At 40.5% G+C, this 13,331-nt stretch overlaps 1 protein-coding gene across 1 annotated transcript in view; it reads left to right on the forward strand.

The window, feature by feature from the left end:
• The first annotated feature begins 708 nt into the window (after positions 1-708).
• The window catches only part of EHD4 (EH domain containing 4), a 33,846-nt gene continuing 21,223 nt past the window's right edge, over positions 709-13,331 (forward strand). The window contains exons 1-3 of the mRNA XM_048486557.1: positions 709-1,042; positions 9,033-9,209; positions 12,845-12,942. Of these exons, the coding sequence (XP_048342514.1) occupies positions 807-1,042; positions 9,033-9,209; positions 12,845-12,942 (511 nt within the window). The 5' untranslated portion in view covers positions 709-806. The remainder of the gene's footprint in view (positions 1,043-9,032; positions 9,210-12,844; positions 12,943-13,331) is intronic.

Genomic DNA, 13,331 nt, shown 5'->3' on the forward strand with positions numbered 1-13,331 from the left:
TTGAGTTGACCAAACAAACAAATCATGAGGAACCATGCTTTGGAGCTTCATTTTTGTGCTGTGGTGGTGCCAAGAAGTAGTGGATAATGATTTTTGTGGTAGCAAAACATGAATTACAGCATGACAGTGGTTGTACTTTCTTTCTGTGTAAAAATCCTATGAAGTCATTAAGATCCATGCATCAAATCCATGTTTTTGAACCAAGTCTGCACCATAAAGCATTACATTTGTGTTTTCCACGGTTCCATGAAGACTTTATTATAAATGTATTGAAGGCTTTCATGGCCGGATTCAACTGGTTGTTGTAGGTTTTCTTGTTCCTTGTTGTGGGTTTTCTTGTTCCTAACGTTTCGCGTGCATCTGTGGCTGGCATCTTCAGAGAGAGAAGTCACAGAGAGACTCTCTATCACAGAGAGAAGTCTGAACAAGATCTACCAGACCACGGCCACGCAGCCTGGAAAACCCACAACAACCAACTTTATTATTACTCCGCATACTCCAGAAGTGACAGGTTTCTAGCAGGTTCGGTCCTGGCTCCTGGCTCAAATCTTCCGAGTTCCACGTTCTTAAAAGTCACTGTCCCGTTTCAGCTTCACGGAAGTCGAAACGCTCAACTCATTGGCCCGAACAACAGCCAGAGAGCAGACGAGTCAGTTGAGCGCGCTGGCAGCAGCCTCCGCCCCGGGGGCGTGGTCGTGCGCTGAGTGATGCAGGCAGGAAGGGCGAGTCCCGTCGTCTCCCGGCTTGGCCTTCCGAGAGGAGCGGCGACCGAGCGGCCATAGCCACCAGCGACGCCGGCGATCGGGATGTTCAGCTGGCTGGGGAAGCAGGGCGGGCGGCAGCGCAACGGCGAGACCGAGGACGTGGTGCAGACGGTGACGGGCGGCCTGCAGGAGCTTTATGCCAAGAAGCTGCTGCCGCTGGAGGAGCACTACCGCTTCCATGAGTTCCACTCGCCCGCCCTGGAGAGCGCCGACTTCGAGAACAAGCCCATGGTGCTCCTCGTGGGCCAGTACAGCACGGGCAAGACCACCTTCATCAGGTACGGCGCCCCCGCCGCCTTCCTTGGGCCATGGCGCGCCTTGGCCGGACGGGGCTTTAGGCGCGCGACTGCCCTTCGGTTCATTGGCCACACACACACACACACACACCCCCGCCTGGATTTTGAGCATCTGGGGAAGGGAAACGGGCAGGGATCTCGGCTGGGGAGAACAGGGGATGGTAGCCTTAAACGCAAACCCGCTCCCAACCAGATCGTGCAAATCGAGTTTGTCTTCTGGATAACTGTCCATGGTCAGGTTGGCAACAAGCGTGGGGAAAGCTCTCCTGTTGCTTTAATAGAGTTTTACTGGGATGTTCTTTGCCTCCGTGCCATGAAAAACTGCCGGTTTGCACGTACTATCTGTTAAAAGAAAAGGGCATCCCCCCCCCCCCCCCCCCGCCACATTAGCTCTTGATGCCAGTGACGTTCTGAGTTTGCTCCTGTGCACCTTACCTTTAAAAGGGGTGTTGTTTAATCTACAGATTAGCCTCCGGTATCTAGTCTTGACCCCCAAAAGCCACTGCATGTGTGTCGTTATTATTGTGAGGATAACGGATGAACGGTTAAGTGGTTTTCATGAGTCTTCGGGGAAGGAATAGTAGAGGGTTAGCAGAGGCCTCTCTGTGTACCCTGACTTTTCTGACTTAGAATGTATGTGATATACTTGATTTCACTAGACGTAGGCTGGAGTAAATGTTCATAGGGTTGCCATGTTAATGTTTCACTTTGTACTCTGAGAGAACACAGCTTATTAGATGGATTCCATCTGCTCTTCTTACAGTGGCATGGCCATTTACATGCAATGGATTTAACATGTCTTCTCAAGCACACCCTCCAGCACTGCTCCAGGCAACTCCTTTGCCATCCAGTCAGTGACCTTTCATGGGTTTACAGCTTTGGTGAACATGCATAGAGAGAGAGATATGTTGCATCAGTGGAACTCTCTCTCTCTCTCTCTCTCTCTTGCCCTTGTAAATACTTGTAACTAACTTGTTCATGAGTACATCTTTGTTTCCTTTTCTATTCTTGCATGTATAATTACACTGTTTCATTTTACTTTTAGTATAATATTTACCTTTACCTTCATGATGCCAATATTACACCCCATAGGCAAATATCTCAACTTGTTTAACATATATTCATGTGCAAACATGCAAGGGCAATCCTGTTTCCTTGAGAGTAGAAAAAGTAGTAGAATTTAACTGCTGGACAGTGACCTTGATATCCTGGTGTTTCTTTTGTGACCTGCACAACAGGAGTTGCCTGGAGCAGTGCTGGAGGGTGTGCACTATGTTTGATTGAAGTTAGCAAAAACAGCATTTTAGTCTACCCAGGATAATAGAATTTTTAAACCCTTCATAAATATCACAGCTATACTTTTTCTTTTTAAAAATTGCCCACAAAGTCAGTTCTTCAGTGTGTTCATGTGTTTGCTCGAAAGTTTTTCAAGATGAATACCAGATTTTATTTAGTTTCTCCATCCAATTGCTAATGCCTAAAGTTTAAGCCTTTACAGGAAATATCATTAATATTTAAATTATTTAAGTGTCGCAGTCTTGTTTATCAAAGAATATCACTGACTTCTAAATTCATCAAAAATGGTCACTTTAAAATAATGCAAAGATAACTGTACATGTTAAAATAATTTTGGAAGACTACTCAGTAGTTGCAGTTCAGGTCTTTTTAATATTGGAGAGCAGGCTGTGGGAAATGTCTGAAAAACAGTTTTTCCACAAAAGATTAGGAGGGTTTTTTTTTGTTTTTCTCATACTTATATCATTAAGTGCATCTTTTAAAGGATGTACATTCCATTATATAGATAGATTGTAGATCTCTTCAGTCCATATCTTAGTATATTGCTTTCTGTTGATTTGTTATTGGTATTTTAGCTGCTACAGCAGTTTTGCAGTAATTATGTGTTGATGTTGTGTTTATTTGTACTTGTTTAGAAGTTTGCATACCCCAACTTCCATAAGTTTCAGGTGGTAACACCTTTACCCATACAACCTACGTAAACAACAAACGTAATAGCAATCAATTTATAACTAAAGTCCAGCAGAATAATCAGATGATGCCAAAATGCCACTTGAAACAAAAATGCTGTGAGAACAGCAACTGCAAAAGACTGTCATACCAATTTGTCTAGTGAGGGTATGATCAACAGTGGCTGCTCAGCCACCCTAAGATGGTGCACAGTGTGTTTGTGTGTGTAAAGTGCCATTGTCATATCTGACTTATGGGAAAACCAGTGGAGTTTTCAAGGTGAGAGACTAACAGAGACTGTTTCCATAGAGACCCTGGGCTTCTTTGGTGGTTTCCCATCCAAGTGCTAACCACTGCTTAGCATCTGAGGTCAGTCTAACCAGGGCAAGATGGCCCACAGAGTCATACTTAAAGGACTACTGCATTTCCATGCCTCCACTTACCCAAACATTTTCTTTTTATGGATAGTCAGTCTCTTGGAAAATATCCTATTTCTGGATGAATTTGCATTGCTAAAGTTTTTCGTGTGATTATAAGCGCACATAGACAAGCCTGTGGAAAAAAAGCAGCCATCTCTGTGATTGCAGCTGCTCTTCTCCAACAGGACTAGTCAGATGCTGTTACCAGCTAATTAAACGCATCCTTCACTTCACCCTAAGTCTTCTTTATGTAGTCTGAGTATATGGACACATAGAGAAATTCTGTGAAACCTGCTTTCTCTCTTTAGTCATTCAGTCTAATTGTGAGGCAGAACACAAAATGCCCCTCTCCCAAACTGCCACATTTGCTGTACTTCTGCTGTGATTTCGTATCCACTCAACCTCCTCGCTTTCTTAAAGCAGGACTTCCTTCTTTACTGGTTTCAGATGTTGTGACTTTTATTTCAAACAGTGTTGATGCCCATTTATGCTTATTAGACAAAAGTAGTTTTCAACCTGATAACTCTGAGTGGTGTGCTCAAGCTGGCTTTATCATGACTGTTCCAATGGAGCCGTTCTTAGACCCCGTACTGGTGCCAGTCTGTTTATGCTACAAAATATTTCAGTAGCAGGTGTTTTTCAGATTAGAAGCTTGTCATCTTTCTACCTTCAGGGTAACCTTCTCCTCATACACTTTATGCTACTTTTGCAAATCTGCTATGGGAACCCCGAGTGCTTCAGAGGATTCTATGGTGCTCAGCTGTTGTTGTTTTTAATTTAGAAGATGTATAGCCTGCTTTTCTGTTGTTAAAATTGCTCTTGGAAAATTTACATTTAAAATTAAAATAGAATATTGAATGCAAAAAAAAAAACCCCTCTGGAATAAGATGATTCTGATAAGTTTCTGAAAAGTCATGGATCTGTGGCTCAGTCATAGAATATCTGTATGACAAGCAGAAGATAGGTTCAATGTTCAGTCTCAGTTTCTCCTGGTAAGAGGTTCAGGTAGTTGGTGATCTGCAAAACTTACTCTGGAGAGCTGCTGTTAGTCAAAGTAGACAAAACTTACCATAATAAACCAGTGGCTGATTCAGTGTCAGGTAATTTCATGTGTTCTTCCCAAAGAGGATGTTTCTCACTGGGATAAGAAGCCACAAATGTGAGGACATGATGAGCTTCTGGGGCAAAGGATTCCGAAGTCTACGGGCTATAGCTAAAAAAGCCCCATGTACCAATTAACCTAGACTCTATAATATCAGGTATATAGGGCACCAGTAGTTGATCTCATATTACAGGAAGGCTTATTTTAAGGGAAAGCAGACCTTCTACTACACTGGTCTTTCTTGTGATGCTCTGGCCTGGTTTATTGGGCTTCATAGTTATTCTCTTTCTCCCTTTTGGAGGAGAGGAGAGTTCATCCTAGAGAATTCACCCACCAGCACTGCAAGGGGTGGCCTAGCTTAAGAAATCTTGTCCACCATTACTGATTTTTCCTGCTGAGAAACTCCTGATGAAGTTATGAGGAATCCCACTGATCCTCAGAGTTGCCAACACAATTTGAAATACTGGGTTTTTTTATTTTTACTGGGAACTGAGAACTGAATTGATAGAATTTGTCTACAAGCACTGCTTTTTAAAATGTTGGGAAACATTGTTCCATTCATTGGGAAAAGAACAGTTTAAAAAACAGGCTTTTAACATCCACAGGATGTGTGTTGTGTGAACTTGTCTATCTGAAAGATACAGGCTATCTTAAAATAGCCTTCCTGTATAGTACTGATTTCCTCTGAACTCCTGCTCCTTCAGTGGCTTTTGGCCTCATAAATTCATAATCTTCCTCTGTTATAGCAGAGTGGAAAAACATTTATCCCATAACATTATTTGATTTTGTGGTCTGTCTATATTATTTGGATGAGACATTTATAAAGTGAGAGGGTAGATGTTAACATCAGTTTATCTAATTCTCACCATTGCCAAATCTCTGTGTGTATACTTAAATCCAGAGATTGGAGGCATAAGCACAGAAGACATTGCTCAGGAATCTGGGGAAAGAAGAGGAGGAATTTGGATTAATACCCCATCTTTCTCTCCTGTGAGAAGACCCAAAGAGGCTTTCAAACTCCTTTCCCTTCCTCTCCTCACAACAGACACCTTGTGAGGTAGATGGGACTGAGAGAGTCCTGAAGAACTGTGACTAGGAATGTAGGACTGGGGAAACCAAACTGGTTCACCAGATAAGACTCCATGGAGGAATGGGGTATCAGAAGTCCCAGATTTACCGAAAACTTTGAAATCACATACACACACTGGAGGGGGGATGAAAAACATCATTAGCAGTGCCTGTAGCTTTAAGAAACAAATGCACCTTGTGGCGGTTGCTGAGCAGCCACAGCAGAATTATGAATTGAAGCCTTGGTCAATAAAGAGTGGGGTAGAGAGCAGCAGAGCTGTTTCCAGGGCTGTTTTACTTACTGTCTTCATTTGCCATTTGTAAGTTCTGTTTGTTTTGCCAGATTTTGTGCTCCTTTCTGCTCACCTCAGTCACAGATAGCTGCACTTTTTAAGTAAACCCTTTTGCCTTTCATGGCTTTCTTGAGTGGAGTTAACCCTGCTTGCATACATCCTTTTAGACTTAATGGGGTATGCATTCTATCTGGCCCTCGATCAGCTTAGTTTTAAATAGTTTCCATCTGGGATTTGATTCTCTTGTTCCTCTGTTTTAAGTTGCTTCTGACTATTCCCTTCATTTTAACAAAGTTCCCTCTTTTGAAATCAAAAGTGGTTGTTTTGAACTTTGGAGGCAGATATCTGCTGACATGAATTCTTAATTTAACAACATTGTTGTTATTGTTCCAGTGAGTAGAACAACATTTACATCTCACCTGGTTTTCAGTCCTGCTCAGAACCAAGTCCAGACTGCAACACCTCTAGCTGACTGTGTGATCAGCTGCTCCAGTGCACAGTCACTTCTGCTGTCTAGGAAGCTTGTTTTTATGTCATGACTCAAATGCATATTTATCCAGTCACCCTTTAGTCACCTTCTTATTTCCCACTCCACCTCAAGGTTTGTCTCCTAGTTTTGGTCACTTTTAAATAACCCTGAGGGTTGCAAATCTCTACCCAAAGTGATTCAGTGGAGGGTTTCTTGCTTATTTGACTCCATGCTGTCTGAGATGTACAGAGCAACACAGCCCCCAACCCTAACCTTACAAAAAGAGGCTATATATAAGAACAAATTACCTTGAATTTAAGCCAGCCAGAGATGCTTTCCAACCAGCCTCTCTCTTCCCAGTTCCCCAACCCCAAAGTGCAAACTTTGGAGGGTTCGATTGTCACAGCAGCCACAGCTTCTGGGGATGCCTCTGCACTGGCCAAGTTGATCCAGAGCCAGAAAGTTCACCCGCACCCCCCAATAATTCAGTTGCATAGGCTGCTTCCAGCCCCCTCCTCAGCTGATGGAGGCTGGCCTTTCTCTCTCTCCACACTTTCTGGAACTATAAAGTTTTAAGTAAAAGAGCATATTGGCAGTACTTCCCAAGTTGATACCTTCTTGCCTCTCTCTCTCTGCAGGCACAAGGCATTTGTCTTGTATCCTCCTACTGGTCAAGGACAAACCTGGAAACACAGTAAAGTTTCCAGCATTTCCAAACAGAAATTACGCACAAGAAGTTGTCAGTGACTATTGTGTTGTAAAAGTTAATTTTGTAGTTTCATAGGAATTTGTTTTTGTAAAGGAAAAGTGGAATGTAGCTGACAAAATCCGCAGTAGCTTTATTATTATTTAATGTAATTAGTTTTTGCTAATTATAAGAATTTTTTTATTATTAAAATATATTTTTGTCCCTAACTTAGCATTTTGTTTTCAGTCCCTTTCCTAATAATTCCTAACTTTGACTTTCTGCTCTGCTTCTAAAAAGTGGGCTTACTTTTAACTATCTGTAACCATAGACAGTACGTGTAGTGTGTTGAAATATGGGAGTGTAAAGGATGTTGGGGGGATTTGTTTTAAAAGTAATAAAACATTTCTCTAAAGTTACAGGGACACAGTTATAAAGCTAAAATTCAGAACATTGCTTCCAGATTGGAATGTTTGTTCCTTTACTAGTGCATTATAAGGATGCAGAACTGGGGGGGGGGGGCGGGGGGCAGTGCATCCATCTTGTCTTCTGTCCCATTTTGTATTTATCTATTTCTCTTACAACAGAAGAAAGTGATATTTCAGTTTATCAGTGCTAGGCAATTGCTTACTGATGTGGGTAAGGAGCAGACTGTTGCCATCACAGCTGCACATATTTATCAAAGAGTCAATTGTAAGTAGTGCTGCTTGACGTAAGAATATAAGAACAGCCCTGCATGAGTAGACCAAAGGGCCATCTCGTACAGCGTCCTGTTTCCTACATTGACCAATCCAGTGTTCCTAAGAAGCCAATGAGCGGGGCATAAAGATAGTAGTCCTTTTTCTCTGTAACTTCTTAGTAACTGGTATTGGAGGCAATCGGCTTATCCTCCATGAGTTTGTTAAAACTAAGAATTCATTAAAGCTATCTGAGCCAGTGACCATGACCACATATAAGCTCCCTATCTTAATTGTGCAATGTGTGATATCCTTTGTTTTGTCTGAACTGAATGCCAGTCATTCCTGCTGAGTGATTCCAAGTTCTAATGTTATAGGAGCAGAGTGAAAATACTTGTTGTCCGTCTTCTCCATGCTGTATATTTGTTTGTTTCCCATCTGTCTCCTCAGTAGTGATCCAGAATGGCTTGCATTATTCTCTCTCTCTCTCTCTCTCTCTCTCTCTCTCTTATCCTCATAACAATCCTGGAAGCAGGTTAGACTGAGTTTCTAATTTTAAAAAAATAGATAACTGAAAGAAGACATTGAAGACGTTTTTAAATTAAGCAAGCTTCAAATGCTTTAGCCTTTTTTTCCCCATAGGTTTGGTACTGCAGCCCTTTGAACATTTTGCTTGCCCAGTCTCCAGCTATACAGTGTCCTTTTTGAGATGGGACAACTAGAACTGTCTACATGTTATCTGGAACTAAACTGCTCTTGCTTTAATTCTATCTTCCATAAATTAATTATAATATTTGTTTTACTCATAAACTTTGCAGATAAGTTTAGGATAAACAGAAGCAGAGTAATAATGGGTGATGGTGGTTTAGCACAGGTGTGGAGGTTTGGCCATTTGGTGCTTGAAAAGGTGGTGGTGGTGGGGAGACCAGACCACTTCATCTCACTATTCTGTGAAGGATCCTGTTTGGACCGAAGCGTTTGTTTTTAAATTGCCTCATCAGTCTTTGAAATGGCAGTGGCGTTCACAGGTTGGACCTGTGGATGCCATCGTATATAGTCTGGCCCACACTTACTCACTTCCATACTCTCAATAAGGTGCAGTTTGAGCATTGAGCAGCTCTGGATTCAAATTCCTACTTAACTGAGTAGCTTACTGAAGAAAAGATGGGATGAAATGTTATAGATAACATTTTTTATAGTCAGATGATAGCTGGATAGGCTTTCCTTTTATGTTCTGGGTTTTCACTTGTTGATTGTTTCATCTTTGTAATCTTGTTCTCCTATATTATCACAGGTATCTGTTAGAGCAAGATTTTCCTGGGATGAGGATTGGTCCAGAGCCAACTACAGATTCTTTTATTGCTGTGATGTATGGAGAAACTGAAGGGAGCACTCCTGGTAATGCTCTTGTGGTGGACCCAAAGAAACCATTCCGCAAACTCAGTCGTTTTGGCAATGCATTCTTGAACAGGTAAGGAAAGACTACATGGTTTCAGCTCTTTCTCTGACATTGGGAGCTGAATTTTATTTATTTGCCATCTTTGTAAGATTTGCTCCACTTTATGAGATTTGCTCCATTGTACTGGTACCATACCTCTTCCTTGTATTGGATAAATATAGTGGCACTTGTAAGGCCAATTTAATTGTGGAATCTGCTGGCTGTTTGTTTTTAAAGGCAGTAATATCTGTCAGAATTTCAGTATGCAGGGAAAAAACAAAAAGGGCAGTAACAACATCCTGAGCTGGTCCTGGATCCTTTGGGATGGCTCAGGGCCATAGGCTGTAAGCCAAGGCCAAAAGCCCTTTGGTTTTTGCCAAAAGACTGGCATCTTTTGCCCCACCCAAGCTTATATATCTGCCTGAAGAGGAGAAACCACCTCAGCCCAGATCTTATTCATGAGCTGCTGACAAGATGTTCCCAGCTTCCTATATGAACTATAATTTGTGATTCAGTGTGCTTATTGTCTTTTGTTGTGTATGTATTATCTGGGTCACCTAGTTAGTGGGTTCATAGTGCTCCTACCACCACTTGATGATCAGGGAAAACAATGTCTTTTCTATATCACTCAAAGCAATTTCCAACCAAACAAAGAAACAGTTGTTTAAAACTACTCCACAACTAAACATCACAAACAGGAATAAAATATAGTCTCTGCTAAAACTGGGTGATCAGCAAGATTAAAAATTCAGATCATTAGAATAAAGAATCACACAGTCCCTTATAAAACTCTGCTTTTGAAAAAACAGCAACAATATTATACCTCCCACTTCTTTTCTGGTGTCTGCAGGTTTTGTGTATTCACCCATAGTTTATAAAGCAAACTGGCCCAGTCTCTTTTCCCTATTGAGGGGATTCACACACCCTCCTAAGTTTTTTGGGATCTAAGTTCATTTTGAACAACAAACTTTTCCCTCAGTTTCCTATAGGTGGTGAGTTTACAGGCTTTGAGTTTGCTGCTGTGAGGTAAGTTTTGTGGTATACAAGGAGATTATTGAGACAACTGAGGCTGGATTAATATATAAACAACTAAGAAAATGTATTTATTTGCAGGTTGGTTTAAAGGAACAAACCAGATCTCCAGATAGATAAACCTGGCGAAAGTACAAAAATTTAAACAGGTTATGACTTCAAAGAATAGTTAGAGCTTTCTACAATACTTTCAGGCACAGACTAGCCACTAGGTTGGATCTTCTCTCACACAAAGGATTTTATCCATACGAGCCTGTCCTTTCCCCAGAGTCAGACGAAATTATACGAAGTCTGCTTATCACCATGGACAACCTTAATCGAACACTCTCTACTCTCCCAGAGATAGAGTTAAATGGCTCTAAAAAGGTGTGTGTGGGGGGTGTCCTTTGGGTACATCTTCTGTTTATCTGGTCTTTGGAATCTGTATCACATTTTATTCTTGTATGTTAGTCACCCCTTCCCCCCCACCCCCATTTTTTTTCAAAGCCTAGTTAATTTTTTTCTCATCAGTTCCAGAAAATTATTTATCATCCTGGAAAAAGTTTGTAAAATGCTAATTCTGATACAATTGTGCCTGTTATACAGTCTTGAAGACAGTGATAACCACTGGGTCTTCGCTCTTCTTCTCCCCTCTGAATAATTGTAGGTTACAGGCTACAAATATTATATGTTGCTTGTAATATGATTTTTTCTGATTATTCTCAAACCTTGACTTCAGTTAGCTCTTGCGAAAGGCACAGTGCTATCTCCCTATATAGCTTCAGTTGTTTTTCCTGTAAAACCTGCTACTGCTACTATGTCACTTGACTCAGGAAAATGTTAAATGTTGTGTCCTTGTCAAGCTGGAATAAAGGTCGCAGTATTCTCCTGACATAGAGTTCTCTTATAGGTAGTATTCCACAGAAGTCAAATCTCTTACCAAAAAAATGAGATGATCTGACTGCACATGAACAAAAATGTCAGGGTCCTAAAATATTTTAATGCATTTTACAATTAAATATTGCTTTAAGTTTCACCAGTTTACAAAATGTAAAACAAGTGCTGTCAAAATAGCAGAAATAATTAAGAATGGGAAAAGTAGTAATAAAAAATATATGATAATAAACATTGAATCCCAACTAAATCTGCTTCTTAGTCAATAAAAACATTATTTATTTATGAAGGCATCCCATAACCTTTAAACCAGCAAAGTACTGTCTGTCAAGTTAAAATCCCTCTCTTCCTTCTCTCAAAGAATCATGGGATGTATTACCAACTGAAATATAAGTATCTATTAAACAGATTAAACAAAAAAACAGAGAAGACCATTAGCCAAATAAGCACACCAAAATGAATAAGTTTAGAAGAGCGTGACTTTGTGTAAGTTTCCAGCAGAAAGCCAGCGATTAAAGAAATAAAGCAGATTTCTTTTGATAGGTAATATCCTGGTGCCTGCAATAGAAAAGGATCTATGTTGTACTTCAGACAGTAGGGAAACCCAAGCATTTCATAAGTGCCTCTGTAAGGTATCAGTATAGAAGGTTATGACTTAAAATCACCATTTGAATTAAGCCTGGCCATTTAGCATGAATTGTGCTCACATGCTCTTCGCATCCTGCCAGCCACATTCTGGAACAGTCATACTTTCCCAATGATCTTAAGAGGAAGCCTAAATTAGAGAGTGTTACAGTAATCTAATCTGAATGTCACTAAGGCATGGATAACTGTGGCTAGATCTCTAGTGTCTAGGAAAGGATGCAGTTGGTGTGTAGACAAATAGACCTTGGCTGTCATTTACAGTTTAAATAATTATTATTCATAGCATCTCTTGTGCCTAAGGCTCTTAAATTGTTGGATTCTACACTGATGAGTATACTCAACCAAATTTCTTTCACACAGGCACTTTCTCATTATACCATCAACGTTGCCTAGGAAATAAATATTTGTCACCTTCCTGATCAATTGTGTATTTGTATGCATTTTAAGAACCACATTTTAAAATTCATTTTATTTTTATACATGTGCCTCATGAAAAAGCTTTAATTTTAGTTTTCATCTTATATATTGGGTCAATTTTAAACCAGTTTTGAGAGCTCTGACAGGAACAGAAATAAGATACAGAAACTTGATGGGCTGATTAAACTAGCTAGTGCTAGTGTAAGTAAATTGATTGATTCAGAGGTTGTTAAATAACAGTCAACCATTTTTAAAGCAATCGCTCGGAGATTGTTGTTTCTGCCTCTTGTGTAAGCAGAGGCCTGCTCCTGGAAGAAAAGTAAAAAGCGGTTTTGCCCCCCCCCCCCCCCCACTTCAGCTGCCTGACATGTGCAGTTTTTGGTATACATAAGTCTCTCAACCCCAGGATCAGAAACAGCTCTTTGGGGGTGAGCGGGGGAGATCATGTGATCTTTGCATCTATGGATCATAAGCTCGACACAATAATTTTATTTAGAATAATAAAAATATACATTCATTATAGATTTGACACTGATGCTGTTTACTGAAATACAAAATTGTGAATTATTGGTGTGAAAACAACATTACTAATACTGATTCTGATCCAGACAATTGTAATGAACTTAGCCTTATCTGCCTAATGGACAGAGTTCTGGGAGAACAGTCTTAAAATACCCAATTTCTTTCTCTTCTTTTTGTAGGTTCATGTGTGCTCAGTTGCCTAACCAGGTTCTGAAGAGCATCAGCATCATAGATAGCCCTGGCATCCTTTCAGGAGAGAAACAGCGCATCAGTAGGGGTGAGTTGCAGTGCTCAAAAACAACTGTTGGACTAGTGACCTGTTTTTGTTGTAGAGATTAATCCAGATAAACTCTTGAGGGCTTGCTCCGGCGGCTTGGTGATAACATGGTCCGGCCACGTTCCTACAGCCTCTATTTACCATATTTTAAGTCTGTCTTGGAGTAGGAATCAAGAGCCTTTTATAATTAGAGCTAAATTATGTTGAAATTCAGAGCAAAAGTTCAACAGAAAGCCAACACCAGAAAGCCCTTCGGCATGACTGAAAATATACATGTTAACATTGACGTCATCCATATGACAAAATGGGTGGACAGGATGTCATTTCATTTGAGGTTTTATTTTGTTAAGTTTAGATTCTGATGTTTTAAAATTATGTTTTGCTTGGAC

The sequence above is a fragment of the Sphaerodactylus townsendi genome, linkage group LG02 (genome assembly GCF_021028975.2).
Source record: "Sphaerodactylus townsendi isolate TG3544 linkage group LG02, MPM_Stown_v2.3, whole genome shotgun sequence".
Taxonomy (NCBI): domain Eukaryota; kingdom Metazoa; phylum Chordata; class Lepidosauria; order Squamata; family Sphaerodactylidae; genus Sphaerodactylus; species Sphaerodactylus townsendi.